This window comes from Vanacampus margaritifer, chromosome 8 (genome assembly GCF_051991255.1).
Source record: "Vanacampus margaritifer isolate UIUO_Vmar chromosome 8, RoL_Vmar_1.0, whole genome shotgun sequence".
NCBI classification, from domain to species: domain Eukaryota; kingdom Metazoa; phylum Chordata; class Actinopteri; order Syngnathiformes; family Syngnathidae; genus Vanacampus; species Vanacampus margaritifer.
Genome location: NC_135439.1, coordinates 8,135,966 through 8,162,369, shown reverse-complemented (window position 1 = coordinate 8,162,369; position 26,404 = coordinate 8,135,966). Strand labels below are relative to the sequence as shown.

The following is a 26,404-nucleotide window of genomic DNA, read 5'->3' as shown; positions in this document are numbered from 1 at the left end:
GGATTTGCTTGGAGCATGCAACCCTTCACTCTCAGTAGGTTTTTAACTCATTTGCTCCCAAAAACGTATAAAAACCTTCTATTTTAATATTGCCATGGTCCCATTGCCATGTTTTTTTTATGCGAGAGCATACAGAAAGAAGGCTTTGATAAAGCCTCTGACCTGAAGAGATCGCTTAAAGCAATGGTAGTTATTAGAAAAAACGGCCAGCAGGTGACAGCAGAGTATAAGAGATCAATCACGGCCATGTTGCAAAAAGCAGGTTTTGTGAATAATGGTGAAACTATTTGCAGCTAATTGCTGCAAAACGGAAATAGATACAAATATACTTTTTTTTTCTTGATGAAAGAAGAGACTCCAATCTTTCTTTTGGTAGGTTCGATGTTTTTATAGCAATAGAACGCAATATTCTGTGGGCCTTGTAAAATCAATCAAAATCCAGTAAAACAGCCGGGAGCGAAGGGGGTTGCTTCAGTAAAAATGGCTGGGAGTGAATAAGTTAAAAAAATAATAATAATAAATTCTAAATTTGCAATTTTGTCTTTGAGGGCTATAAATGATGACAACAATAAACTTTCGATCACCTTTCAGAAAAATCTGAGAAAACCACTACTGTAAATGATTCCGGAAACTTTAGTAATATTGGTCATTTTGCGAAAATATGGCCAAGTATTGTTATATTGTCTGTCTACATGTGTTGATGAACCTTTTGTGTTCAAATATTTGTTCCTCTATTCAAATAGTCAATTGTGCATAGAACAATTCTTCCTCTTGCATAAGCATTCATTATGCTATTAAGATCCACCCTAAGGTCATATATTGCTGTTAGATTATGTAGGCGTACCTAATAAAGTGTCCTGTGACTGTATCTAGTGAGTATTCTATTCCTTTTGTCTCGTTCTTTTTTCTCCCACTCTTTCTCCACACATACACACATGGAGATTTTATGTAACTGCCTCACAAGCCCGTCATGAAGTGGGCACCTTATTAATAAACGGTGCCCGAGGTAGCCATTACACACATTATTATCTGCGCCTCCTCCCTCCTTTATTTTTATTATTTTTTTACGAACATCAATTAATGCAGAGCACTACTCTGAGCTTTTGGCTTTTTAATTATGGATGGTCCAGCGTCACACACGGCTTTTCAAGGGAGCCGCTCACATTCGAACTGGCCTCGGGGCGTCAGCGCTGCGGCCTCTGGAAGGCTTCCCTTACGGTGTGGCCGACCACAGCCCACCGGGAAGGGAAGGTTACCGGGATGTTAAGCCGGAGGTTCGGGGGCAAATCTGTGCGCATGCTAACTCCCATTGTCCCAACCACACATTATTCAAACATTTTAAAAAGTAATTAAAAAATCTATTTTGCATACATATAAATGTTTAATTGTTGTCTTTGGCAAATACATTAATAAATCATGTATATTATACATGCAAATAAATCTGCCAGGCACGTTTGACAGTATTAAAAATCAATTTGAAAAAAGTATAAAAATATATTTGGAGTAATATTTTGTAAATACAATGTGTTGTGATAAAAATATGTTACCCAGCCAGCCACACATTGACAAAATATTAAAAGATGTTTTGTATTTTGCAATAAATATTTAGCAATGCATATGTTTTATTTCCTGTGGTTGGCTGGCAGCCAGTTCAAAGTGTACCTTGCCTCTCGCCCAAAAACAGGGATACATTTTATTTTAAAAACAAAGTGAAAGTGAAGCATAAACATATATTGGGTATCGTACATATTTATTGCGAGTAATTTATCATTGTTAATTTAGCAAATATATACTGGTAATAAAAAATATATTTTAAAAATATATTTATAACAAAAAAAAATAAAAAATAAATATATATATATATATATATATATATATATATATATATAATGTATGCAAATTTACATGTCCCTGCCACACATTAACATAATGATAATTCAGTACACGTATTAGTAAATATATTAATAAGCGTAAATGCAACTACCTGCAATATATAATATTGAGAATAAATTGGTCATTTCATTTTTATTCAATTAACATGTTCATTTAAATTGTCTTATTGTTTAGCAATTGTACAAATCAAAATTCAATTTAGTCCACATACTGTATTGCCCGATGTATCCCAATGCATGTTGTACGTCGGCACGGCACAAAAGAAAGTGACGCGTGTCTGTTCTGTCACCCGTTCCCTCCCCCTCCAAGCAAGGAATTCCATTAAGAGTCTCAGACGGCACGAGTGAGAGTTTGGGAAATCTCATTTAGTGTTTATCATGAATTAAAAATGGTATTGTTGGCAGCCAATCCTCTTAGCGTAAGCACTTTTTCGGAGGGAGACGAGCGCGGCGGAGTTATCTTTGACGACAGCACACACGGCGGGCATGCGTGGCGCGCTTCACGACGACGGCGACGGTGCGCCTTTCTTGGGTGGGAGGTGAGGTTTGGGGATGAACGTCCTCCCGCGAAGAAGCGCGCTTGAAATGTGACCTAAATAAAACGTACGGTCTTCATTTTGCGGCAGGATGCGAACAAAGGCCAAAAAACATCAACCCGCTTGTGTTTAATAATTGGATTATGTTGGCTTTTATTTATTTATTTCCTCTCTCTGCCTCCACATCCCACGTCCGCCCCGCCCCCCCGCAGGCTTCTACGCCATACAGCCTGGAGTCGGAGTCTTTGGGGATGGAGTGTATGATCTCTGGAAGTGCCTCTCCAACGCTGGCAATCAACACTGTGACTAACAAGGTACTACAGGCGGCCCTCCAGCCCGCAGCTCCCCCCCCCCTCCCCAACACGCACCTGGCTACGCGGCTGCACCCTGACCCCGCCCACTTTGCCAACCACCTACTGCAGTTTCCCCGCAGAGAGAGGAGCACTCCACACACATGCAACACCCGCACACTCTCGCATGCCTAAAGCTTATCCGCAACCCACACCAAAACACACAAGGAGGTGCACGGCGGCACCTGATTCCTGCACAACAGCAGCCTCCTGTTGTGTTGGCAACACGACGCCCGCATGGCTGCTTTGCAACATGAAACCCGGCCATCCGATATGCCGTACGCTACACACACGCACACGTGTTCGCATTACACTCAAAATGTTAAAAGTTATTCAACTAAGATCCTCCATGTCATTATCTTGAGAAAGCTTGCCACAATTTTACTAGTCCGGAAAAATAGTCATAATAAATAAAAATAATAATCAGCTAAAAACTGAGTTTGCATTATGAACAAAATGTACATGTGAGATGCAGGTATTATTTTTGACTTGTCATCCTAACCTTCCATGTCTGTGACTTGAGAGCGTGCGTGGCTTTAAAAGGTGGAGCCTGGCCTGGTGATTGATGCGGGAGTCAGCAAATGACAGTGTAGGGGTCAGTTGTTGTGAGCTCAGTCGGCGACTGGCTATGAACTGGTTAAACATTAGACAGTTTGTGCACGGTTGAGAGCCGTTCGCATCATTTTTGGCTGCAGGTGCTTGTGAATGAATGTGCTTGCAAGTGATTGTTTTGTTACTGTTCGTTCATTAAAGCGATTGAAAGTACACAAAATGTTCTTGCGAGCAATGGTAAGGCTATATTACAGTAAATTAGCAAACCTTAGGGGGGGTGCAGCTCTCCAATAAAAGACAATGTGATACATATCTCGATACATGGCATGCGATACGATTCAGATATTTTTAGAATTGAATAATATATTGATTATCTCTTTGACTGCCAAAAACGTTAAATAACGTTTAGTAAAATCCTAGGGAGGAGTGCCAAAGACGTTAAAAGACGTTTGTTTCAAAACAGAGGTGAAAGTAACCATTTTCTATTGTTGATTACTGAAAAACGGAATAAGGTAGAAACAAACTCTTTTTTTCTGATGAAAGATGAGAGTCCAATCTTTCATTTGGTAGTATGTGTGTTCCCATAGTCCAAACACAACATTTTCTGTGGACCTTGAAAGATCAGTCAAAATGCTTAAATCGTCTGGCACCCACGGCATCCCTTTTCTGAAAACGTCTGGCAGTCAAAGAGTTAATCATTCGATTAATCGTCTAATCAGATTCATTAAAGTGTATTTCAAAAGCCTTTTCCCCCTGATAACTGTTTATTGACCAGTGATTGGTGTTCGTTTAGTACTTTGTATTTGTATAGATAAAAAAAGGGGGGGGGGGGGTTTATGTTGTACTGTGTTACCGGTTCAGTCATTGTTTTCCTAAGTAAAAACAGATGCCTGCAAATCTCTTATTTTGATTAAACACAGTCTTCTTTCATGAAGGACTACATAAATCAGTGAACAATTACCGTTGATATGCTGAAATTAGAGTATTTGGTCAATTTTAAATAAAAAAATGGCTCCAAACGATTACTTGATTATTAAAATAGTTGTTGATTAATAATCGATTACTTGTCAAGTAATCGATTAATTTGGACAGCTCTATTAATAATGATTCGGTTCGATTCATGAGATACCTCAGCTCGATGCAATGAGTTTCTTGCTGCCATTTTACAATATGAACTTGACAGTAGGTTACCTTAAGGTGGTATTTCTGTCAGATATGTCGTTCCAATAAAAGCGCTGCAGATGTGCACTCTATTTTATAGTGGAACGATGAGGTTCTATGCAAACCCATTTTCCCATTCAAATCTTTTTAGCTAGCTAACATCAACGCATTGTTTTTGTCACAATTATGATGTGTTTTGTTTGTTAGTCATGCGTTTCACTAGACACAACGCACTTTTTCTATAAAGTGTCAAATTATTTTTGAAAAATTGTGGCCATTCTCTGCATTTTACACACTCTTTCCTCCAATCTCACCGCCGCCGCGCCAACATATTTCTTCTTGGCTCGGCCCTGGAGCCCTAATCCAGCTGACATCGGACGAAAGGCGGGGATTTCAAGTCTCATTAAAGTAGTTTGAGGATTGTACGGCGGAATGGTTTGGCAGTACTCGGTAGCACATGGTTGGGTGTTGTTTTTGAAATGTGGGCCGAAAATGAGGTTGCCCTTTTTATGCGTTGAAAAAGTGCAGCTTTGGACCACTCGCACATCCGGGCGTAATGCTAAAGAGACGGCGAGCTGTTAGCGGCGAGTGTGCCATTCACTCTGAAATTGAAATAGGCTTTTTAACCTTAAGCTCTCATTCTGTGGGCCCAGTGGGGGCAGCTCTCAGGAGTACTTTTAAAAAGCCTACAAGAGTCACTTATTCATTTGCAAGCGAGCATTACCCAAAAAAAAAAAAGAAGCGCGTACAAGCATGCAATCTTGCGTGTGTGTGTGTGTGTGTGTGCGCGACAGGGGCCTCTTAAGCTCCTGAGTTGTGCAGCGAAGGGCACGGTGTCAGCGTGTGTTGTAACTTGTGCGCGCATGCACGCCCAGTATGTTAGCAAGGGTTTTCACTTGTTTTGACAAGCACCACGTACAAGCAGACATGCACGTTTTCATGAATCTGTCTCCTTGTTACGCCCTCATGACAGTTGAGATTCCCGGGCCATCAGTCTATAGTGCAAAAACTCAAATAACCCAAGATTACGGGTTAATATCTCAAATCAATTCAAAAATGTATGATATTTCTTCTTACAAGGCGATTTTGTGTAAGAATGTTCAACCTTGATCAAGTATTTTTTTACTCAAGGTATTTATTCACATTTTGTTACTGGGTATGATTAAGTAAAATAAAATGTGCCTTATTTTAACAATACAAATATACATTTGGCAATTTATTATTATATTATATTATTAGTATGGGATTTTTTTTAATGGGCTTTAGGTGAACTGATGAATACACACACGCACGCACGCACGCACACACACACACACACGCACATACACATACTCACCCACATACAAAAAAATATATATATATATATATATATATGTGTGTATATGTATATATATATATGTATATATATTTTAAAAAAAAACCATTTATTACATTTTTTTAATTTATTTGTTTGTTTTTAAAAAAAAAAAAAAGGAGAGCAATGATGATATCAAATCGAATGAACAATACTGAGCTCTCCTGAAAAAAAACGGAAAAAAAAAACAATACAAATATACTAGTCTTAAATCATCGGTATTTCTGTTACATTGTCAGAAGATTTGACTTAAATTTCCTGTAAAGTGGAAACAGATCTTGTCAAGTTGACACACTGCAGAGAAGAGTGTTAACACCCCTGCCTAATTTGAATGATTAAAAAAAAAGTTTATAAAATGAGGCATCACAATTGAGAAAAATAATGCTCTTGTCAAATGCTGTGAGCGTGAAAAACGGATTCTACTTCTACGTCTTTCTACTTCAAGAGGGGGATAGCCAGCAGCTAGCGCGCGAGCTAACAGGCTTGGGTCTAGTTATGATTAGCTAATATGAGCGATATGATGTGAGCAAAGGCGCTCAAGTTTTTATAGAGTGGGAGAGGGGGACTCATGACGGAGTCCACTGTGTGTCATTGGGCACCGTTTTTGCCAAATATCAGGAAAACTGAAATGGTGAAAAATTGTTAATGCTACAGGCTGAACAATAGAGTACTTACATTCGTTCTATATATGTATATATAATATATTTTCAATAGAATAACTAATTCCATTCCTTTTTATCTTGTTTTTTTTTTAAGCCCAGTTTTTGCAGTTTATAGCAAGCGGGAATGAAATGGACAACAAAAGACTTCTTTTGTTGATACCTTTTTTTTTTGTTTTTGTTTCCGCCATCGCGATAAAAGGCTGTAGGAGACACGGACGCGCGCCGTGTCAAAAAGCTTGTTTCTCACCGTCTCAGCATTGTAAACACGCGCCAGGCAGGCCACGCCCCTTTCGGCGCGTCGTGCCAAGCCACAGGAATTCCCTGTCTCTGTTTTTCTCTCCCTCTCTTTCTATTCCAGTCGCCGTCCCTCATTCCCGCCTTCGCGCACAGACCAATGGCAGACGCGGAAGGCACCAGCGAGAATCTCTTATTATTTCCGCGGGCCGTCGGGCATTCCACTCCCTCCTTTTATTGTGTGTGCCTCTCTCTCTCTCTCTCTCTCTCTCTCTCTCTCTCTCTTTCTTTCACGTAGACACACATAGTAGACACTTTCACATTTTTTCCTCTCTCCACTGAAGTGGCCGTCAACATTGGCATGGTTGTGATGAAACTGTGGCACAGAGGTGTGATGATGAAGGCTTGGAAGTCTGCTTAGCCCCCCCCACACCCCCCACATTTCCCATTTGTGCCGTCCTTGCAGTCAGGAGACACCTACAGTAGTTCAGCTTTGATGTCTCAATGTCTTATTATGTTAGATTGGAAAATACTTTTTGTACTCAACACTTTTAAGAATAGAAGTAAGACTTGTTTGGTGAAAAAACAACAACCAATTACCGCTTAATCGGCTGATTCATTTAAAAATAGGGACAAAAATTTGCATACTGTCCGACTCCCTATTCCCTGCGCATAGTGAGGGTCATCTGTCAAAAACAAAAAAAATACTCTGCTGGGCGATTATTCTATCATTTGTGGTATGATAAAAGTGATTTTTATGTCCCATTCTGCTCGGAAAGTGTTTAGGAGCTGACACCGGGGTAGACGCATACTTTTAATCGGGCCGAATTTGAGCATTCCTCCCCTGTTCAGACAAATTCAGCACGTACCTGATTGCCAGATGTCTGTAAAAGATTATCCTGAGTGATTATCCTGTGGTGTGTCAGGGCCAACAATTGTACATGTGCAGTACACAGTATGCTGACACTCCATTTTTTGCATTTTCCTACCCTGATTAAAAGACCAAAAGATGATCCCAGGTGATTATCCTGTGGTGTGTTGAGTCATATTTACCATAAAACGATAATCTGACAAATTTGAGCATTTTTCAAAGCAGTTATTGCATATCCCTGAATGATTATTTATATATATATAATATGAGTTTTTAATCTCGTGGTGTACGGTGTGTTATGAATTATTTGTCTTCCCCGACTGGCTCAGAAAACAGTCAAGGCCAGTAATCATAAATAGTTGAAGCGGGGTACACATATAGTGATAATCGGGATGAATTTGAGCAAATTTGAGATTAACTCATTTGCTCCCAAAAACGTATAAATATGTTCTATTTTAAATATTACCAGTGTCCCAAAAACGTGTTTTATGTTTTTTTTATTATGCCGAGGTGGGCAATCTCTTGCAGGTTTTGGAGGTTTCTCACTTCCAACACAAGCTGATTCCAATCAACAGGATCGTTATCAGGCTTATGCAGCGCTTGCTGACGAGCTGATCATATATCAGCTGTGTTGGAGAAGGGCAACATGCAAAACCTGCAGGACTCCGGCCCTCGATGCCCACCTCTGTGCTAGAGCATACAGAAGGCTTTGATGCAGCCTCTGAAATGAAGAGAACGTTTGAAGCTATGGTAGTTATTACAAAAACGACCAGCAGGTGGCAGTAGAGTATAAGAGATCAACCAGGACCATGTTGAAAAGCTCTTTCCCCACCGTTTTAAACAGATTTGTGAATAATGATGAAACTATATTCTAGTGGTAATTGCTGCAAATCGGATACAGATAGAAATATACTTATTTTTTCCCGATGAAAGAAGAGACTTTAATCTTTCTTTTGGTAGGTTCCATGTTTTTATAGCAATAGAACACAACATTTCGTGGGCCTTGCAAAATCAGTCAAAATCCAGTAAAACGAAATTTTCCGTGCTGTTTCAGCACCGCCACCTGGCGGTCGGGAGGGACGAAATAGAACAGCCAGGAGCAAAGGGGGTTGCTTCGGTGAAAATGGCTGGGAGTGAATGAGTTCAAGTCAGCAAATATCTGATCAAATATGTGTTTAAGTGATTTTTTTTCCTGCCCTGATCAAGTCGTACGTACAAAGGTAGCAATAATCGGGCCAAATATGAGCATATATTACGCCGTTTCTCCGTCTCGTGACTGCCACATCTGGTTTGGAGGAGGAGACCCACCATGGTTGTGTGTGTGCGGCGTGCTGTCATTGTTCATGGTGGAAAACGCTTGCACGAGCTCGCATGTGCCTCCGTGTCATCCTTTTTTCGTGCAGAAATGTGCACGCCACATGTATGTGAGTCCGTGTCGCGTTCTCGGGGGATCCGCCGAAAGCCACAGATCGGCAAAGGTTTTAAAATAATCACACTTTTACGGGCGAGCTGCGTAAAAATAGATTGCGGCGGGCGACTTTTATGACTTCACTCCGCATAACATTTATGTTTCTGTGCACCCTGTTTTTGATTAGCATGGCGAGGCTGATTTTCATTGAGTTCCCCTTCACGCTAATGAACACTGGATCCGAGCCCACACTGAGCGCAGGGAGGCTACAGTTCTCTAATGAGCTCCTCTGTCTATCCTCCTCTCCCTCTGTTCCTTGAACCTTGTTGGATTTAGCGTCTAAGCTCCATCTCTTTTTTTTTTTTTTTTCTCTCATCATGATTTTTCTATCCATCCACCAGCGCACATATTAAAAGCGTATAATGATGGGGGTGGCCCGCTTTCTAACCAGTATGGCGGTCAGCGGGCCAATCTGTTGCTTTTTCCTTGTGGCCTCGGTGGCTTGACGGGAAGACAAGAGAGGCTTCAGTGTACCCGCTGGGCCAGGCCGCTCGCCTCCGGGCTACGGCCCCTGCTCCTCATTGTGCCCAGCACAGGGCCCGCTCTGTTCCTCTGGCTGATGAGCAGAAGTCACCGCGCTGCTCCCCGGTCACGGGTGGACACACATGCGACTCACACACACACTCACACACACACACACATGCACTCACCGATCCAAAGGAACGACGTCAGAGCATTGCTGCCATTCCTCACAGCAATAAACCCCATGCGGTATTTTCCGGGTGCTTTCTAATTCAATATGCGGGTCTTTCTTAACCCAGTGAAGCGTTGAATACAATTTGTTCTACCTTTTGCACTTTTGTTCTGATTTCAACGGACATTTTCACATCTGCATCGAAAAACAGTGCTGCCTTGACAAGTTTCATTGGTCCCATGCTCATGCTTACATCATCCTTTTTGCCCATTGAAATGAATGAAAAGGCCATTGACTTGCACTGTCATACTGTAGGAGCAAAATGCCAACCTTTTAGTTGCAGTCTCGAGGCCTTGAATGCATAATTTTTTTTGGGCGTTTTTGCCCTGCACATGTTAGTGTCTTCTGATTTATGTGTCTTGGCAACCTGGGGGCAGTAAAATGCATACATGCAGATATATATGTAATGTACGTAGAGCCTATCTGCAAAAATCTGTCTGCATGTGTTGCTCCACTTTGTTTGTTCAGAAAAGCTATATTTTGTTAGCCCGTCTATGGCATTTTGCATACTGCGTCAGCATTAAACTAGTGGGCTTTAAGGCAAACTTATATGTTCGTTTTAAATACACAATGTGCAATTGTCTTTATTTTGTTTAGTTTGACAATAAACTCCCACTTGGCGTGGCAATAAGTAGCCTGAAGCCTCTCTTTTGAAGAATTGTTGTGAAGTGTGTTGATTTGAGTTTACTGTGACACGCTCATGTGTCAATTAAAAAAAAAAAAAGGCCAAATGGCTCAAAGCACCACTGCAAAAAAAACGCACCACTGCAAAAAAAAAAAGCATCAATGAATTACACCAAGATGCCATAATAAGACATCGCCAATGTAATGTTATTATTGTGTTGAGCACAAAATGACAAGTAATGGAGGATTGGTTCCAAACTAAAGAAATCCACGATTGGGTGAATTAAAAAATGCCAAACCGTGAATACGCAGGGGTTCACTGTTTGGTAATTTTGGGAATGTTTATGTGAAAGAGGCTAATGCATTCACAGCAATTGAGATCCAGTCACATCACATGTCCGCCACAACAATGACTTTTAAGGCATATTTTGCACACGGGTTCAAGTTTGTTGGAGGATGATTAAGATTGTCGCGCTTGAAGTGCTTCGGCTGGTTTTTGCTGCTCTCATTGAAAGGTCAGCGTCAGTGGCGACTCCGAAAATCCTTTGTCGGCTGTCTCAAACGTATTCGCGGTCGGTGAGCAGATGCGGCCGAGATCGCCACCAGTGTGACCTTTACTGATGGGAATGTCTCAGTTGTCTCGAGACCGCATCCAACTAGAACCACTCCTCTTTCGCACACACACACACACACACACACACACACACACACAGAAGTGAAAGTACTCTGCTATTATGACATTGCTTTCCACGCACACACATCAGATTATCCATGTGAACTTCACACCCTTCATCTTTGTAATGCAACATTAGCAAGAATGAAATGACAGTGTAATTTGTGCGCGGGAACTGCCAAAGCTCACGTGTTTGTGTGTGTGACCGTGTGTGTGTGTGTGTTTCAAGGTGGCACTCTACAACACGGACCAGGAAGGGAGCGACAGTCCGAGAAGCAGCCTTAACAACAGCCTGTCCGATCAGAGCCTGGCCTCCGTCAATCTCAACAGTGTGGGCAGCGTGCACAGCTACACGCCGGTAAGATTGGGCCGCACTGTTTTCTGGTTTTGGTTTTTATTAAGGGCACAGGAGCAGGTTTCACAATGACTTGATCCGAAATACGGTTGACTGGAGTGAAGAAATGAATGCCAATCCTGGCAGGGGCACATCGACCTTTAAATAATAAGCAGTTGCTGCAGCAAAAAGAGGAACAATAGCTGTTACTTTATGTTCACACATTAAAACATGTTTCTCTGCCTTAACTCTTAAGAGCTACTCACTTGTTTTTTTTCCCTCACTCAAATGCCCAAAAATGTAATTGATTCATAATTTTTCCACTTTAATTGAGCCATACGTTCGTCTACTGTATATGCTTCAGTGTGTTTCCTTATCTGGGTCATAGGTGAGCTGGAGCAGACCCTAGCTGACATTAAAGAAGGGTAGCAGATGTTAGATCTGCCAACTTTTTCACAAATATTTGTGACAATCGGGGGTGTCACCTCTGTTATTAGCAACGTTTAGCGATGCAGAGAGACAATTAGCAACATTTGCGCAAATGCTTGGGAAAGTGCTTGCGAAACACAAATGGCGACTATTAGCCATTAGACTATTAGACAGTATTGCGTATATTAGCTACTACAGACGCTCCCCAACTTACGAACGAGTTACGTTCCGAGCGATCGTTCGTAAGGTGAATTTGTTCGTAAGTTGCTTCAGTGCTATATTTTGTATTATAATTTATGTTTAAAGAGAATACGTACAGTACTGTACTACGTATGTTAGAGAGAGAGAGCGAGAGACACACACAGTATGTACATGTACGTAATAAGATAAATAAAATGAAGTTTAACTTACTTTTGGAAGATGTACTCGATGCTTAAGGATTTGATGGAGGAGGAGGAAGAGGAGGATTTTATATCATGAGAGGTTCTTCGTCGTCGCTGGAATGGGCTTCAAAAGTTACTTCCTCCTCCGTAACTTCAATGTAGGAAGAAGTTGAGGGTCGAGGAGAAGAAGATGAGGGTTGATGAGTATCTTCCTTGGAGGATCTACTAGAAACTGGCCGAAAGAAGCGATCTAACGACGATTGCACAGTTTTCTTCTTTTTTCATCATAAATGATGCGGTAGCACTGTATGGCATCATTCAATTGATTTGCAACCTTTGTGCAACGTTCAATATTCGGGTCTTGCTGCTCGAAGAGTGCGACGGCTTTATCTATGAGCGACAGGCGTTTCTTCTTCTTCTTCTTCCTCCTCCTCGACACGTTGCTGAGCCTCCAATGATCTAACTTACAGCATCTCTTTCCGAACATTTTTTGACATGCGCGCAGACATGTTCTTATGTACCGTTGTTCGTAACTCGAATGTTCGTAAGTAGGGGAGCGTCTGTATTTCACACTATTTGGGAACCTTTTGCCAATTCCTGGAGTAGCAGGCGAATATATGGACCGAACCTAATGATTAAGGTGTGCAAACCTTCCCCAGCAGTATATTGAAAATGAATTTCTGCCAGAAGAAGCCGAATGTGCTTCTGCCGTCTAAGAACTGCTTTGTCTGGCAGTTATTTTGGAAAGAAAATGAAGGTAGAAGAAAAGAGGCTGTTTGGGTCAGAGTTGGTGCTGCAGAGGGCAGACCTTGGTCAATATGAAAAAAAAAATAACTTGGCTTAGGACCATTTACTTAGCTTATGGCTGTTTTGCAAAAACTTGCCACAGTTTGCGAAACAGTGAATTCGCAAGGACAAGAAAAACGGTGACAATTGTTTGCAAACATGTTTGCCACCTTTTCCGAACCCTGACGGGAACCCCAAATGTGTTATGTTCGCAAGCATTCACTGCTCAGTGAGATACGGGTTTAAGCAAGAGACCTCTCAACGGTGATACAGACGTGCTACTGCTAGATGGCCATTATGGCATTAAACGAGCTCATCTTAGAACTGTATCAGCCCTTTTTACCCTTGATTTAAGATTTGTTTTTCTTTTTTACCATTACCTAACATCAATATATTAGATGCTATAATTTCAAGGAAGATGATCAGGAGTGAGATTTTGATGCATGCTTTGAATGGGGAATATAGTGCCCTCTAGTGGAATATTATTATTATTATTATTATTATTTTTAAAAGCCAAATTAAAATAATTAAAGGATTACATTAGTTTGTTGAGATGAATGTCGGAACAACAATGCAGTTTTCAATTAGGCATTTTGTTGTTTTTGTGTCATTTTGCCATTCCAGACAAATTAAATGAACACAAATGACAAGTTAAATTAAAAAATGTTTTCTTTCAACACAGCCAGCATAGCTTAAAAAGTTGCTTGTTTGTTTGTGTTAGGATGGATGTGGTATCCACAATGCTGTTTTCGATAAGACATACAGCACTGTGGTGCCAGGGATATATATTTTTTTATGTTGCTTTGCCTTTCTCGACAAATTTAAGAATCACAAATGCCAATTAAAATGATTTAAAAAAAAAGTAGCCTATTTTTATTGAACAGAAAAACAATAAATGGCACAAAATGTCAAAAGGCTCTTTTATAAAACTTGGCTGTGGGATGTACTTCTGAAGACATGGCTTCAGCTGTATCCGTCAAGCCGCACTATTCACCCCTTTTAAAAGCAACACAATCAAGGGAGGTTATTTGGAAACCTGCTGTGCGTATACATATTTTATTTAATGATAATAATGAGGGATTTGGGGCACTCAGCACATCGCAAAAAATAGCCTACTTTGTCCCAGTGGGAAAGGTGTAATTTGCAAGCCGCACAATCACCCCCCCCCCCTTCTGTTTTTTAACTTTAACTTCTTTCTCATTGCGTATGCAGCAACCTACTTGCATTTTTTCCGATGTTCCGGTGAACTAATGTAGCCTCTGATACAAGGGGAGGCAACCCTGGCCCTGGAGAGCCACCATCTTGTCTCCTTCATCCAACACAGCTGACTCATATGCTGAGCTCATCAACAAGCTCTGTAGAAGCCTGATAATGATCCTGTGCAGGTGTGTTAGTGTAGGGAGACATCGAAAGCAGGCAGGACACTAGCTTGTGGTTATGAATCTCATGCACACAAAAAAATGATGCAAAGCTAATAATCTTTATTTTTTTTATAGAAACTGTGAGAGCGGTATTCAATTAACAATGTTGCTTCTCACAGTTTCGATCTATTTTGACATTTGACAATTCCCCACTTGACAATTCCCCACCTCCTCGCTATTCTGCCGGTTGTCTGCACACACTCATGGCTGACAATGAGGCACTCTGAAGCGGCCACGCCGGCGGATTATCCAAAATGAAGATGTGTAGGCAATAGGCATAGCTAACATAGCATAGCTGCATGCTAACTCTTGCACCAACTAACCACGAACGAAGGCACTCAAGTTGTTGTATAATGGAAAAAATATCTGCCTCAAATAAAAACCAAATATCAAAATTTATAGAAACATGGTCTACGTATATAGAATTTTTTAACCTAATTCCGGTTACTTAATTCTGTCTGTTAGCGAGAGCCACTACATCGTGATAACTTACATTGATGTTTCTGCATTTGGTAATTTATTATTATATTATATTATTAGTATGGGATTTTTTTTTTAATGGGCTTTAGGTGAACTGATGAATACACACACGCTCGCACGCACGCACACACACACACACACACACACACGCACATACACATACTCACCCACATACAAAAAAAAAAGTATATATATATATATATATATATGTGTGTGTGTATATGTATATATATATGTATATGTATTTAAAAAAAGAAAAAAAAACATTTATTAATTTTTTTTTAATTGATTTGTTGGATTTTTTTTTTTTTTTTTTTTTAAAGGAGAGCAATGATGATGTCAAATCGAATGAACAATACTGAGCTCTCCTGTTAAAAAAAAAAAAAAAAAAAAAAAAGTTGTTGTATAGCATTTTTTTTTTTGGGCTCCAACATTTATGTACCAATATCTATTCCTTGAACTATTACACTACCACGACACCAGTGCTATTTGTTAGCCCACATATGGAGTGTTTACCATTATGTATTAGGCATTAATATAGCGGACTTATGTAGTTGTTTTGAAGACACAGCATGACATATAACATCTTAAACTTGATCACAGTACACTGAGAAAGGTCTTCCATTTAACCTTAAACCTGCAGATCCCCTTGGATGCGTTCTCTTTGATCCCCCGCAGTGGCTCAGAAATCCTAATGAAACAGTAGCGTTCACGGGAACGTGGGTTCTATCCCTGATCGGGACGCCTCGGGAGGACGCGTTCAAAGAAGCCGGAGGTGGAGAGAGCGGCTCGGGGTGGACACGCTCCGGAGCTCCGGGCTCAGGAAGCGCGTAAAGGCGAAGGGAGTGATTGTACGCGCACGCTTCTGGAAGGCAGACAAAGAGACTGCTCTCCTTTCTGATGCCCTCCCACCAGAGATGCCCCTTCTCTCTTTGGTGTGGTCCTCCCATGTTCCCTTGCTCCAGGCGCCGGCCATCGATCGGCTCAGCCTGATGGATGTGCTCGCTGGCTGGCTGGCTGGCTGGCTGGCTGTCTCGCTCACACGCTCTCGCAGAAAAAAAAAAACTCCAGCTTTATTATCACCTCTTACCCGAGCCATGGCAGGAGGAAGGTGTTAACATTTTTATATAGAAATATAGATGAGCCATTTATATATGTGGCTGGTTTCCCACTCGGTGTATCAAACGGGCTGCCCACTCAAGTGCCCGGATAAAACGGCGGGCTCATTTGCACAAGCTATTGCTATTGATTTTCTTTTAAATACATATCGGTCGGCCACCTGAGCATTGGCGTAAGTGCCAATGCAAGTCAACCTCGTGTTGTTGCGCGTGGGTGTGAGGCAAGGTGGCAATCACTGACCCGTATTGTTTCACTTTGGATGATCATTACCTCTACCAAGCATGAAAGATTCGTTTTCAATTGCTGTTTTTTTTTAGCAATACGGGCACTTTGTGTAATACGAAGATATATTTGACATACAGTCAATTTTATCAAGCCTGGGGATAAAAATTGCAATAATTTGGTTGAATGGCCCTTATGTGAAATACATTTTTATTTTAACCAGTATTATCCAGTTGTCTTTAGTCCTCCATGAACCAGGAAGTGGCCTGCTAATACAGTACAATGCATTATACAGTATGAAATGTTGCGCATGCTCTGAAGATTCCAACTTCTTTTTCATTTGCTTACATCCACATGAAACTCAAAAATGTTCTGAGATATTCCATTGCTGCTTTTGGCGCTTCCATGACCATATGAATGCAGCTGAGAGAAAGCATTTGTATAATTCATGAGCGTGTTTCATCATTGCGATGCGCTGCTCGTCGGCTTTGTACACGACATCCCCTGCGGACTGCGTGCCATGTAGCAAAACTTTAGGCTAGCTTGTTGTTTACTTTCACGAATGAATCGTTGGGCGTGACCTTAGGCAAGGATAGGCGGCTGTTCGCTGTACCGTGTTTTTGACTTTTTTTTCACCATGACTTAATGCCTCTCCTCCTCCCCCACCAGGTGACCAGTCACACTGAACCCGTGTCGCAGTCTCTGAGCCTCCAGCAGCCCCAGTCCCAATACAACATGCCCGACAGAGACAAGCAGCTCATGTTTTCTGAATTCGAAGATCTCAGTGCCTCCTTTCGCAGCCTTTACAAGTCCGTCTTTGAGCAGTCCTTCAGCCAACAAGGTAAGTGGAATTTCCCCCACGCTCGCCATCAAAGTCAGCAAAATTGTCTGATGTTTCTAAAAGATGATCCTGATCAATTATGCTGTGTTGTGCGTGTAAAAAATGGATGGCTGGATTGATGTTTTCTATGGGTGCGTTTGGCTCATCTAGGAGAGTTCCACACGTTTTTGTCTTTAGTTTTTTTTTTTTCTTCTTCGTACTAAATAACTGTGTGAAATAAATATCTTAAGTGCAAGGATATGTGGTGTGGAATATGTTAAGAGTGCCATGGTTTGGTCGAAAATATTGGACCTGTTCAATATTTCCAATCACAAATACACTTGGTCAGGTTTGGGGGTCATGGAGATATTATGTTTGTGGTGTACTTTGTTGAAGAGCAGTACATTCACATACACACATACACACATTCTAATGTTTTCCTCATATTTTTAAGGCATAATTTTGGGATGTCATTGGATTGTGCAGGTGTTCCTAATGAAATGCCCGCATTTCCCTCATGTAAATGTCATTGCAACGGGGGGCAGGCACATTTTGACTGAGGTGATAAAAGCAAATATGTACTATTATGTGAGGTATGCATTTATTTATGCATTTTCTCTAACTAATTTGCTCCCAAAAACGTATAAATACGTTCTATTTTAAATATTACCATGCTCCCAACGTATTTATACGTTTTTTAAAAAATGTTTTTCTATGCTAGATCATACAAAAGGCTTTTTGCAGCCTCTGAACTGAAGAGAACTGTTGAAGCAATGGTAGTTATTTCAAAAACGGCCAGCAGGTGGCAGCAGAGTATAAGAGATCAGCCATCTTTCCCCTCTTCTTTTTTTTGGGGAGAGAGAGCTCAGTATTGTTCATTTCGTAATTTTACAGATTCGACACGTCATTTCCCCACTGTTATAAACAGATTTGTGAACAATGATGAAACTTGGCTATATTCTAATGCTAATTGCTACAAAGTGGAAACAGGTACAAATATACTTTTTTTCCTGCTGAAAGAAGATACTTTAATCTTTCTTTTGGTAGGTTCCATGTTTGGGGTTTTTTTAGCAATAGAAGACAATATTCTGTTGGCCTTGCAAAATCAGTCAAAATCCAGTAAAACCGCCAAAAGCGAATGGGGTTGCTTCAGTGAAAATGGCTGGGAGTGAATGAGTTAAAATATCGGCATGCTTCAAATAATAAAGAAGCCACAATTAAGGCAGCCATAAACTTGCTTCAGTTTTGTCAAATTGCATAAAAAGCTTGGCATCTGTTTCTCGTCATCGCTGAAATGTTTTCCCCGTGCCGGCCACGTCTCATCCGGGAAGCGAGTCCAATCCCCCCCTTGTAATTCTGTTGCGTTGAGCTTCATCCTTCAGCGTGATGGAGACGTGTTTTACTGTAATACGGTAGTAGCAGAGTGGATATGTGGATGCGGAGCGCAGCTCTCCAAAAAAAAAAAAAAAAAGCTCAGTGGAAGGGTCCTGCTAGAACAAAATGCAGTTTTGCTTCTAATCTGATTGACTGATGAACAAAGAGCGCTTGACAAGCGGGTTATGAGCAAAGTCGTCTGAGCTTTCTGTGCATAACCTACTTTTCACCAATCAAATGCATTTCATGCTTTTCAAAGAGCTCCTCTCCCTTTAATCTATCATCTATGTTTCATTAAAGTTGCTACCTTTTTGTTTGTGCGTGTGTGTATGCGCATCCATCTCCTCGTCAGACAAACTCCGGCAATTAAAAAGCGTAAATAATCTAGCTGGAGGATTTCACACGCGGGGCGCCGTGTCGACAGCAAGCTAATTCGCCAGCTTTGATAATAGGTAATGAGCTGGCATTATTGTTCCGCCGCCGCGTTAATTGCTTTCTGTACTTCCTCGCTTGGACAATGGCGGTTCTGATAAGAGTGATGCACCTTTGGCACCTCTGCAGTAGGTGTTGGTGCGACGATTGCGGAGGCCTTAAAAGGCACTTCACAGACAGGGTTTCTGCAGAAATATGGAAAAGTATGGAATTTGACCTGATAAATTTCCGGGTCTGGAAAATTATGCAAACTGATACTATTGTGTGGGAAAATATTTTTGTTTTTAAGACTCTTTTAAACTGATCTGGATTTGTTCTCAAGTTTTGATATGCGCTACATTGTAGTTCCGTGACCAAGCTTGTAATTCATTTTACTCTTATAACTAATCAGTTTTCACCATTGAAATGCCTTTATGCAGTTGAAGCTACCCAAAACACCATTTTGTTTTTAATAAACTAAAATAGCACTTAAGGCCATAACTGTATTGTTTGGGCTTGTTGTGTTGTAGTATTCATATTAGGGTTTAATGAATATTGTACTTTTTAAGTGTCACGGCCTAGTGAGTGATATCAGGAGCTGAAATTGGGTCGTCCAGTTCGTCCGTGTGTGAGCGTCTGGGTGTGAGTTGTGGTCTACAGCAGCTTATTGCAAGTGTTCCGAGTACCGCACTATTACCCAACTACAGTCTTTTAGGAATTATTTACATAATGACATATATATGTATTAACAGCATGATTATTTGATGTATTTACACTTTTAAATAAATCAAATAATCATCAAACATGCCAACAGATGGCGCCAAAGCGGCAATGTTATTGTGGGTGTGCGTGTCTGTGACTCGTGAACCTCAGTATGCTGAGTCATCCTGTGAGTCAACAGAAAAGCAGCTGGACTGTCAAGCGTGCAGCTACTTAAACTCGGGAGCCATATCCCATTAGTCTAATAGTAATACTTTGCTTTTTCTGGTCCGAATCAGTTTAGCCGGTTTGTAAATAATGTGCCCCCCCCCCCCCCCCACGGGGTTGTTTGTATTGTATAAAACAAGTTTTAATCTTTTGTTTTGCAGAAAGTGCACCACCAATAATTTGGGAGAAAAATGAAGGATGGAGATAAGTGTAAAGGTAGCAGTTTGAATCAGCAGAAAGTACGGTGGTGCCTTATGGTACGAGTTGTATTTGTTCCCTAGCCATGCTCATAACGCAAAACACCCGCACACCAGTGTAAGATTGACATATGGATATAACTGTATTGGAGAGTCAGCTCATCTCTTGGCTTCTCAGTACAGCGTTAATATTAGCTTTTCCCTTTTCTTTTGTCGTCCACCAAAAATTTTAAACCAGTAGCGCTCCTTGTCAGACAGCAAGTCACATGACATTGTGACTCTTTGTTTGCCGTATGAGCTAGTATAGCATAAACAAAATTCTGTATTCTTAAAAACGTGACTCAAGTTTGTCATTCGCACATATATTGAACATGCACCAGGATGTAAACAAACGAGTGGTTCTCAAACGTTTCACATCGATGATCGAGTAAAAGAAAATACGTAGCTCTCCAAGTAGCATCATCATAACCAATGTTATGTTAAATGCAGATATGTGGTAGAGCTGATTAATCATAAAAAAAAAAAATAATAATTAACAAGGCAGGTGTTTTGTTCCCAAAAATCGGATCTAATATTATTGTAATCTGCTGTAACATTGACCATTATCATATCATTCACTCCCAGCCATTTTCAATGAAGCAACCCCCTTCACTCCCGGCTGTTTTACTGGATTTTGACTGATTTTGCAAGGCACACAGAATATTGTGTTCTATTGCTATAAAAACATGAAAGCTACCAAAAGAAATCTAGAACTCAGTGTGGTAAACCAATGAGGTGTCCTTTAAGTTAACGACCAGACCTGTTTGCAAGCCACATGTAGCAAATCAATGCCAACTCGCGTTATCCTGTTAGCTGCTGATGCTATCGCTAATATTGCTGCACTGCTGAAACGCACGCTGCATCACAGAATACAATAGCGTGTCAAGGAACAGTTTCTTAGGATTTTTAATAGTAATGAAAATGGTTACGTAAAATGTAGACATTTTATTTTTATAATGTTGTCGAGTCCAAGTGGGAATTGACAAAAAATATTCACCACAAAGTGAAAGTACAGCTTGACGACAATTCTACTTGCACCCCTAGACACGTCCCTGTCCTTGATGAGCTTTACTAGCTTCAGGAGAACAAAGGCTGGCCATGTTGCAGCTTATCAAATGTTGATTTCTGCGATGCAATCTTCGGACTGCCGAGTGTCCGGTGACCACAAGAGCAATACGAGGACATCAGAGAGTCTGGGAAATGCTCGTGTTCGCGTCATTTGTCACCATTTTCTGTCATTTTATTGACAGAACACTTAATCTGCTGTCAGTCACCGCAGAGCCGCGACAAATTGTTTTCATGCTCGATTAATTTGCCAGGGAGAATGTAACCTCCATGGCCACAACATTAGGTATGCAAGCGCAATCTAATGAGATCCAATACAAGAGTCTGCTTTAACAAAGATAAGAATATAAGAACCAAACTGTTAGAAACAATTCTTTATGATGCACATCAATGTATCTACAACTATAGCAACCTGGATTTTTTTTTTTTTTTTATTGTAACGGGTTGATCTTACTGGATTTTTACACTATATTTCAGATTGCCATTACATTTTCTATATAAATGGACAAAAGTATATTGTTCGCATTAAGTTTTGTTGCAAAAAAATTATTATTTTTTTAAATCAGACTAATCACATCTTAGAATTTTGATTAATCGCTTAATTAAAAAGGCTTTTTATCAACACTTTTTGCCCGCCGAATTTAAAGAGCACCTGTTATGTGTTAATTCTTTCGACATTTAACGGTATAAGGACGTCTTCAACATTTTTTAATCCACTACACATGCTCATCCTCCTCTTTTTCTAATGAGTTATTTACTTGCATAATTTACCTTTAACGTAACCATCCGTCAGAATTGATAGTGTGATTAATCAGCGTTAATACATGATTAATGTGATAATTTTTTGTGAACGTTTTTTTTCTTTTTGCTATAAAATGTCACAAGTTTCATGTTCCCGAAAATGCTTTCAAAGTCTCAAAATTCACATTAGATTCAACTGCAAATATATATAAATACAACGTTCTTGTTCCTATTAATTTTTTATATAATAATAAAAAATAAAAATAAAAAATAAAACATTGCATTATTTAAAATAAAATTTGCTAGAAAATTATTTTTATAAAGTTGATTGTGCCCATTAACTTGTTTTAACTCTTTGACTGCCAAAAACGTTAAATAATGTTTAGTAAAATCCTATGGAGGAGTGCCAAAGACGTTAAAAGACGTTTGTTTCAAAACAGAGGTAAAACTAACCATTTTCTATTGTTGATTACTGAAAAACGGAATAAGGTAGAAACAAACTTTTTTTTCTGATGAAAGATGAGAGTCCAATCTTTCATTTGGTAGTATGTGTGTTTCCATAGTCCAAACACATAATTTTCTGTGGACCTTGAAAGATCAGTCAAAATGCTTAACTCGACTGGCACCCACGGCATCCCTTTTCTGAAAACGTCTGGCAGTCAAAGAGTTAACTCTACTCATTTGATTTTTCAATAATAGTGTAATGAATAAATTAATAAATAAATGTTTCCATTCCATTTCATCAAATTGTGCAATGAAATCTTAGGAAGGTTCAATATTCTCATAAAATGTTGCTTCATAATGTTCAATTTATGTTATTGTTCCCATTAAATTTTGCTTCAAAACAATGGTGTTAATAGTTCGTAGTAGTTCTTTTGGTGTCAGTAGAAGTGAGTATTTTTTTTGAACATGCCTATAGAAAGAATGCCACAGATGCATTATTTACCTTGTGGATGTTGATGGAAAAGTACAGAGAAGGTCAGAAGGAGCTGCATTGTGTCATCATTGGATCAAGAGAAAGCCCGGTGGTACTGCATGAAGAAGTCTGGAGTGGAGAAGTGTGTTCGAATAGTGCAGGACATTTCTAAGGGCAACAATGAAGATGCTGAGGTTCTCTTTAGGTTAGATATTAAACTCGAAAAGCATAGTCCAGAAATGAGGCCGATCCTTTGCTCACCAGTGATTTAATTTACCTTCATGTTTCTGAATCTCCAGCCCAGCCCATCCAGCCTGTTTGTGTAATAAATGAGCATAATTGCCAATAATGCCTCTGTACGTTTTTGTGTTCCAGGCCTGATGGGAATACCGTCAGACACATCGCAGCAGACCCACACGTCCTGCTCCTATCAACACTCCCCCGGCGGCGCCATCAGCACGCAGAACAACCTGTCCAACAACCAGCCCAACAGCCACTCCAACAACAGCGGCCAGGTGCCCCTCTCTCACCCGGCCCAAGCCCACCCCGGACACGGCTCCCCGCACGCGCAGCACCTCCCGCAGCACGCCGGCCCGCACAACCAGCACCCGCAGCACCCGTCCCACGGCCAGCACCCGCAGCACGGCCAGCACCCGCAGCAGCACCCGTCCCACGGCCAGCACCCGCAGCAGCACACGCCGCATCCCGCCCAACACACGCAGCACGGCCAGCACCCTCCGCAGCATCAGAGCCTCTCCCATCAGCCGCATCCCGCCCAGCAGCAGATGGCCTGCAATCCAGGTAACCCCGGGCCTAAAACCTCCGCCTTGTTTCTCTTCGCCCCGTTGGTCGGTCGTGCACGCACGGACCAGAGGAGGTTGCTAAAATCGATTTTGCATCTCGTTTGTAGTCGCTAAGCGTGGAGAAGCTGAACAATAAATCATAGTGTTATTTATTATCTGAGGTGAGAACAAAGCCAAGAAAGCAGCCTAGTGAAGGGTTTGCACAGTCGACTGGCGCCTCCTACTGGACACTTTGCACACTCTAATTCATAATGCAGTACTGTAAATGTACAGATAAAGCAGATGAGTGTAAATTATTAAATATATGTCACTTGGATTTTTTTGTTTTGTTTTATGGTCGGTGGCATCTTCCAAAGATGTTACATTTTGCTGTAAAAAAAAAAATGTATATAGTCCCCAAATAAACACAATTAAAGAAACATTTAATAGTTTTTTTTCTTCAGTTATTTTAGGGTGAAATTCAATTGAATTCAATATAAAAAAAGAAAAGACCTAATGGAAACGCGTTCTAACTATTTTGTAGCCAAATGGAATGTATGAATGAAATACTTTTTGGGGGATAATTGTAGAGTTTAAAATTGTATTTATAGAAATGGTATAACATTATATACCATATGCATTCATGTATTATGTATGCATTTATTTTTAACATCAATATTTTTTATTTACTTTGGAACTTTAAACTTTTCCTTAAAAAACAAAAACTAATACATTTCCCCAAAAATGTTAAATGCTCACACTTTTTTTTTTTAATTAAATAAAAAACAATCTCCCAAAAGCTTGTTTACATCAAATTTTACAGTAAATTTTGCTGTCCAAATCATTAATGTACCCAATAAATTTTGCTATGGGGGGACAAAAAAAATCAATATTATTCACTGCCATTGACGGCTACAGAAGTCAAAAACGAATTTGAACTATTTCTATTAGTTACACATTTTTTTCCCCCCACTTTTGTTAACAAGAGTATGAAAGCCTAGATTTTTTTTGTACATTTAGAACAGACATACAATTTGTGATTAATCGTGAGTCATGCGATTAATTACAATTAAAAATTGTAATGGCCTGACGCCCCTAATTTTAATAATCTTTTCTAAAATAAAAAAAATAAAAAAGATTATAAAAAAAAAATAAAAATAGAAAGATTATTAAAAATTAAATAAGGGGCATCAGGTGATTAAAATTTGTAATCGTAATTAATCGCATGACTTCACTAGTTAACTCACGATTAATCACAATTTTTTTATATCTGTTCTAGATGTATAAAAAAATTCTAGGCTTTCATACTCTTGTTAACAAAAATGGGGTGAGAAAAAAATGTGTAACTAATAGAAATAGTTCAAATGAATTTTGGACGTCTATAGCCGTCGATGGCAGTGAATGAGTTAAATTTTGTATAAAATTGCCTGGTGTCTGATCAGGAGCTTTGATGTTAGTTACATAAATGCCTAATTTAACACAACACTTGCAGGATCACATTATATGGTAATCGCCTAGATGAAGATATTTTGATTTAAATATAAGATGTATAAAACCTTACTGATAACACTTACATTAACTGCCGGATCACAACAAAATGATTCTATTCTGTTGTTTTGCAGGTTTACTTTCCGACTGGTATCCCAATCTGGACGCACTGAAAGAAAGCTGCCGCATTGCGAGCAGCTACAACTGGGCGGACGTGGACCTGTCACCTTTCCAAGGTCGACTCTTGAATAGAATTTGTGTATAATCCTGTCAAAGACCGACTTAAGTGACTTTTTTTCTCTCTCCATTTTTTTCCCCGCTCAGGATTGCGAGAGAGCATGCGGCAGGCCGAGTTGAACAACTGGTCGCTGGAGCCCACACAGATCGCCGACCTGTGCTCGTCCATCAACCAGTTCTTCGCCCGCACCGGCGTCATCCAGCCGCAGGGGACGGTGCAGCCGGCCGTCTGCCACGCGCCCATGCACCCAAACAAACCCAGCCCTCACCTTGGCACAGGTTTGAAACCCGACACCGTCGCTCACAGTAGTTACCGCACTTGTTTGTCTTTTGCCGCTTGTGTTATTTGTCCATGTGTGGATGCGCCTTTACAATAAGGGTCATTTTACTACCAACACTGCCTCATGCTTGCTTACCAAATAGTGAATTTTAATATTTTCAAGAGAGGGCAGTAAAAAGTACCGTACTGTTATGTGGTTGCACAAGTGTACACACCCTTTTATAACTGGAATGTTCAAAAATTGACCTTTACAATAAGGGTCATTTTACTGCCAACACTGCCTCATGCTTGCTTACCAAATCGTGAATTTTAATATTTTCAAGAGAGGGCAGTAAAAAGTACAGTACTGTTATGTGGTTGCACAAGTGTACACACCCTTTTAGAACTGGAATGTTCAAAAATTGACCTTTACAATAAGGGTCATTTTTTACTACCAACACTGCATCATGCTTGCTTACCAAATAGTGAATTTTAATATTTTCAAGAGAGGGCAGTAAAAAGTACGGTATGGTTATGTGGTTGCACAAGTGTACACACCCTTTTATAACTGGAATGTTCAAAAATTGACCTTTACAATAAGGGTCATTTTTAACTACCAACACTGCCTCATGCTTGCTTACCAAATCGTGAATTTTAATATTTTCAAGAGTGGGCAGTAAAAAGGACAGTACTGTTATGTGGTTGCACAAGTGTACACACCCTTTTATAACTGAAATGTTCAAAAATTGACCTGTTTACAATAAGGGTCATTTTACTACCAACACTGCCTCATGCTTGCTTACCAAATAGTGAATTTTAATATTTTCAAGAGAGGGCAGTAAAAAGTACGGTACTGTTATGTGGTTGCAGAAGTGTACACACCCTTTTATAACTGGAATGTTC

General features: G+C 40.2%; 1 protein-coding gene across 1 annotated transcript in view; it reads left to right on the top strand.

Annotated features, from left to right (window-relative positions):
- The window catches only part of foxj3 (forkhead box J3), a 114,142-nt gene that overhangs the window by 81,336 nt on the left and 6,402 nt on the right, over positions 1–26,404 (top strand). The window contains exons 5-10 of the mRNA XM_077573832.1: positions 2,641–2,742; positions 11,301–11,429; positions 16,915–17,086; positions 23,111–23,536; positions 25,140–25,241; positions 25,330–25,521. Coding sequence (XP_077429958.1) covers positions 2,641–2,742; positions 11,301–11,429; positions 16,915–17,086; positions 23,111–23,536; positions 25,140–25,241; positions 25,330–25,521 — 1,123 coding nt within the window. The remainder of the gene's footprint in view (positions 1–2,640; positions 2,743–11,300; positions 11,430–16,914; positions 17,087–23,110; positions 23,537–25,139; positions 25,242–25,329; positions 25,522–26,404) is intronic.